We start from the raw sequence: 5,849 nt of genomic DNA, 5'->3' as shown, positions 1-5,849 counted from the left end.
TAATAATAATAATAATAATAATAACTTCTATTTATATAGTGCCTCTTGAGACACCCAAGGACACTTTACAAATCTACTGTGGCTAAGCTAAAGGAGCTTCTACACAGTAAACAGGTGGTGTTTCAGATGTTTTTAAAAAATGTCCAGAGATTTAGCATTTTGGATATCTGCACAGAGAGATGGGGCTGCAACACTAAAGGCTGAAGGTACAGAGTCTGGTGTGGGGAATGGAGAGCTGGCCAGCGTCTTTTGGAGTACTGTGGGGCCAGGGTATGGAGGGATTTGTAGGTGAGGAGGATTGTATATGTGATGCCGGCCTTCATTGGAAGCCAGTGAAGGTGGATGAAGGTTGGGGTGATGTACTGCCAGGTCTTGGTGTGGGTGAGGACTAAGCATTTGTTTCTCATTCATAAATACAATAACTATCTGTATCTATCTGTTAACTATCAGTAACTACTCATTAACTAACCACTTATTCCTCATCCGTCCTTTATTGGTTACTCATTTCCTATCTACTTTTTTGTGAACCTAATGTAAAGTGTTTGTCTTTCGCAATTACGTAGTAGGGGTGCACGATATTGAAAAAAATGTGATATTGCGATATCGATAATGAATATTGCGATATCGATATGAATATTCGATATTTTTAAACATATGTAAATTACAAAAGTTATGGGAAAACGCATAAAATAGATTAATAACAATTAAAACAATTTTTACAACACAAGGTTTTTTCATCAACAGACAGTCATATTGGACTGGTACAACATGAATAATAAATAATACCATGTCTACTACAGAACAGGACAGGTTTTACTGGTTGTACAGTATAAAAATAAATAATGAGCGTGTTTGAACAGAAAATGTATTTGGGACTGGTTAATAGGAAAGATGTGTTTTCAGAAACAAAGTTTGGTTAAACAACAATGAACAGCGTGGTAATTTAACATATGTTCGTACACACACCACCACACACACACACACCACACACACACACACACACACCTCGGCAACGTTAGCTAATGTCCGCTAGCAACAAACGCTAACTATAGCCAGTTAGCTTTTTTATAACGTAACAAAAACCCCCCATCTCGTAGGCGCAAAGCTATTTCATGTATACAATGATGGCTCCACTAACGCCACGGTCTTATGTTGACAACGTGGACGCAGATATAGGAAACTCCGAGGCAGCCGTAATATTTACCTAGCGTAGTAAGCTAGGCTAACGCTGGTGCGCTAACGTTAGTAAACACCGGCGTAGCGTTAGCTAACGTTAGCTGTCTGAACTTGTAAAAAGCCGAACAATATCCCCACCTGGACTGTGTTTCACTTTCCCTCACATATTATCATCACATAAAGACACTTGGACTCGGTCCACCCAAAAGTCATATTGGGCCGACCAGTGGCCGAGTCCGAGACAAGTCCGAGTCCAAATACTAGCGAGTCCGAGACAAGTCCGAGTCCATAGAAAAACGGTCTCAAGTCCAAGACCGGACTCGAGTACTACAGCCCTGAATACATGTATTAGCACTTTGTTCTATTAAAACAAGTTATAGCACAAATACTAATGAAAAAGAAATAAAGGTTTATTTATGGTCTATATTTTCAGTTTTATTGCAATGTGTCACATAAAAATATATGATTGTGTCACTTCGAGATCTATACAATATGTCAGTGTATACACTAATAAAAACCTATCCCTTATACATTTATGAAAAGTTCAAATAATTTTATATTACCAACAGCATTGTGCAACAGTGTGTCCAAAACATTGTAGCCTCTGCTATTTGTTGAGTTCCGCAGCCTTCTTTATATTGCTCCCGTTGTCGCCGTTAGAGCCACCTGTGCTCTGGACGCAACTTTACTTTTGGCCTCTAAGTTTCCTCTTCATCCTGTTATTTTGTCTTCTCCCTGAGCAACACTCATTTTCTTACTTTTGTGTTCTTTCTTTTGCTCCCTTCGCTCTCTCTCTTTAAGTCTTTTCTTTTCTTTCGCTTTGTTTTGTCTCTGTCTATTTCTTCACTGATTTATGTTCCAGCGGAGGCGCGACGCTAGCCTGGCTCCGCCCTCCTACGCACTTCCGCTCAATTTTTATTTTCCTTCAGAACTCCGTCTGCGTGTCGGACGGGACGCATAAAAAAAGAATTATCGTGAGACTTTCGATAATGATATCGAGCAACGTGATATCGCGATAACGATACTGATTCGATATATTGTGCACCCCTATTACGTAGCCATAATTACTACGTCACTTTCGGAGAATCATTGTGGATTGGGTACACTTTATACAGAGCATAACTTACTGGAAAACCTGAGCAACTTGTCCCACGGTTGCTGATAACATGATCACAATAAGTACATTATTATCTATGTTGACACTTAAAAAGTTGGTGAAAGATTCTGCAAGTTCTGGTAAAGTTGAATTAAAAACCTGTATTTAACATCCTCATAGCAACATATGTGTAGGCCTAATCAGTGAGTTCTATATTTTTAGTATATCTCTTTCCCTCCCTTCCTTATATGGCCTCTCTCCCATAATTTAAGTTGAATGTGCAGACTGCAGGACCAACAATAGAGACAAGACCCCTGTTGTTGTTTCTTACAGGTTCTGTCAGGTCACACAGAAAAGGAAGCCGTTCCTAATTAGCCTGCTCCCAACCTGCCGAGCTTCCTGCTAGCCGTGGGTAAGACTATTAACAGATTGGACTCTGGGCCAACATTCTTTCCAACATTCTGTTGTGTTTGATAGCCACAGGAGTTTCCAGACTTCCCCCCAACATGTTATTGTGAGAGGGCAGGCACAGGTTTTGGCAAGGCCAGCTGGATAAGATGGTTTCCATACACGGTTTCCATGTGCAATTTGCAATAATTCATTTTGATTATCAATACTCATAGTTATGGTTTCTGCAATGATGTACAGCAATCTCTGACAATACCATTTAATCCCTTTGCCTTTTATTGTGTGTCTTGCTTTGATTCATGTCTTTGTTGTTTTCTGACTCTTTGTTCTAACACATAAGTAATCTTGAGTCAGTCACCATGTGATTGTTTTTTTCAACCTTAAAAAGTCATGTCATGAACTTTTGTCAGAGGAGTCACTTATTGAACAAATCATTTTCTTGCAGCAGCGTTTTGCACTGTACAAGATCTGTTTCATGCAATGTGCAAGCACCATCCTTTTTCAAGATTTCAGATCTGAGAGATCATCACATGGCAGCAGGGTGTCTGACTTTCTTTCCAACCAGAGGCCCACTCATTGTGTATATCCTTTTGGCAGCACTCTGCCTGCTTGACTGGCCTGTGATGGCAGCTGACCTGAGAACAACCATCTCTGGTTGGCTGACATAAATATTTTAAAGAATGCTAAGAGAAGGACAGGGCTTCTAACTCTCTGTCCAACACCCATGTGTGCACGCACACACATTTGGTAATGTTTATAGATTTCAGGATGGATCTCTGCACTGCTTAAGTAGAAAACACACGCACACACATTCACCACTTTATGAATTGCTGTTTAGAACATCTCTGGGGATCTTTAGACATTCCAGCTTTTGTCTAAACAGACTCCCAGTCTCAGCTCCAGCTGTTCAAATCCTCAGAGATATTCCTCTGTGCTGGGAATTCAGTATGTATCCTTTAATGTCTCATAGTCTCATTTATACATGCATAGTTTGGTTTAGTGTCAACTCTGTCAACTGGAGCGGTAGCAGGATTTAGACTTTCCTCACTAATACTGTATGTTCCCACTGGCTTGTATCTAAGAAAAAGCCTGAACTGGTTATATTTTTAATAATATTCATTACTATCTTACTATAACATCTTCCTTTTATTGAGTGCACCTACGCCTTTGTGAACCAGAAAGTTTATTGTCTTTTAGGTTCTTAGGTAGATGCTAGTCAAAGTATTTTCTAATGATTTCTCACAATTTCAGCTATTTCTGGAGAGTATGGGTACTCACCATTTCCTGATACAGGTCCCGAAAAGATTCTATTTAAATATTACTCATTTACTTATTAAATACATTAGCTAAGCATGGCCTAATTAGTGAAATGAAATACACAGTACAAGTTGAAATACCTTAATCATTTATGTGCCCTTGATCAAATTACCTTGGAACATAGCAATGAACAAGTGAGTTTTTATAGTTTTTTTGGCTATTATAAATTTTTTTTTCAGCTTGATCTCAAAGAGAAACTCAACGAGTCTGATTTGTAAAACCGTGCGTACACACATCTGTAAGCAATGTTGCCTTTACAAATCACAGTGTTCATTTACTATCCACATCAAACCGAATAATAACCCATCCAAACTAGACTTAGTAAATCAGCCCAGGAAACATACAGTCAGTATACCTATCACCTCAAGTCTTTTTTTGTCTCCATTCAATATATTAATTTTAAATAGTCTCTTAAAATTGCTCATTGTTGTACATGATTTCACTGTTCACTGTAGCTTTTCCATAAATTAACTCTTTTGGTTGTGATACATTGATATTTAGGGCCAGAGCGCCGACAGTGACAAAAGCCCTAATGAAACTAAAGGAATTCTTCTTTCTTTTCCTGGAAAATGAATTGCCTTTTGAGGGGCTTAACATACTCAAAAACTCACCAAAATTGGCAGGCAAATCAATCCTGGTGAAACTGTACGTATTCTAAGCTTTTCGGGAATAGGCGCACAAAAGTGGCTCGCTAGCGCTCCCTACAAAGTTTAAGAAATCAAGCCCCTGCAACGTTTAACGTAGAATTACGAAACTTGGTAAATATAATATCAAAACATACAATAATATCATTGGAGCCATAACCTAAACCCAAAAGGAAGTCCGCCATTTTGAATTGAAAGTTCGAAAAAGGTGGGTTTTTGGCCATTTCCACATGTTATACTTTAACAAACTCCTCCTGGAGATTTCATCCAATCAACTTTAAATTTGGTCTGTGCCCAACCGGAACACTCGCCCGCGAGTGAAAAAGGCCCTTCTTATTCATATTTGATTCATTTTATAACCATAATAGATATTAACTTACCCTTTTTTTTGCTAAAAGCTAACCAGTTAGCCTTTACGGCAATGTTTTTGGTGTCGTTCTTGCCTTTACAGATGATTCTCTATCCAATCTGGAACTTGTGCCATGTTTCTGAGTTGTTGAGCAATTAATCCATACTCTTACATCCAAGATTGATCCACTTTATGTCCATAATTTATCAATTTTTCGGCCATTTCTTTTTGCTAGCTCGATGCTAACCGCCATTTTAGATATCCCATGATGTACTGGGCCTTTGTTATTGTGCTACAACCAATGACAGGCTGGTCCGTCGTCCGAGTGGGTGTGCGTTATTACGCATGACGCGCAGCTCATAAAATGGGAGAGATACAGACGGGAGACACATCATTTTGGAGAAGATACGGAGAAACACTAAGAAAAATGGCATCTCAGCGAACTATGAACGTAAATGAGGCATTGGACTTTTATTTTGCTATGGAGGATGTAGCAAATTCGGGAGAAGAGAGTATTCTGACGGATGACGAACTGGCTTACCAGGTACCTGGACGGATAGACCCCGCAAAAGAGTAAGTACCATTTATTTATTTACTGTAAAAGTATAAGACATAAAAATAAAAACCCTACAAATTTTATACCATAAAATAAAAAAGTGCACAGTAGCGTTGTCTGTAAATGTGTTTGTTACAGAGAGGTAAGAGTAGTGGATTTCATTTGTCTCCTAGCCATTTTATTGACTTGAGTTTTAGTGAGTTTACTTATGGCGTTTTTTCACTGCTGGTAACAGCTCGCCTCGGCTCAACTCGACCCATTCTGCGTCCGTTTTCCATTGCAGATTGAGTAAAGCCTCAGCGT

General features: G+C 39.0%; 1 protein-coding gene across 1 annotated transcript in view; it reads right to left on the bottom strand.

Annotated features, from left to right (window-relative positions):
- Nucleotides 1-183: 183 nt before the first annotated feature.
- The window catches only part of tpcn2 (two pore segment channel 2), a 224,090-nt gene continuing 218,424 nt past the window's right edge, over nt 184-5,849 (bottom strand). The window contains exon 26 of the mRNA XM_032538251.1: nt 184-246. Within this exon, the coding sequence (XP_032394142.1) occupies nt 246 (1 nt within the window). The 3' untranslated portion in view covers nt 184-245. The remainder of the gene's footprint in view (nt 247-5,849) is intronic.

The sequence above is a fragment of the Etheostoma spectabile genome, chromosome 15, assembly GCF_008692095.1.
Source record: "Etheostoma spectabile isolate EspeVRDwgs_2016 chromosome 15, UIUC_Espe_1.0, whole genome shotgun sequence".
Classification (NCBI taxonomy): Eukaryota; Metazoa; Chordata; class Actinopteri; order Perciformes; family Percidae; genus Etheostoma; species Etheostoma spectabile.
Note: the sequence above shows the minus strand (reverse complement) of the source record. Positions and strands in the feature narration are given on the sequence as shown.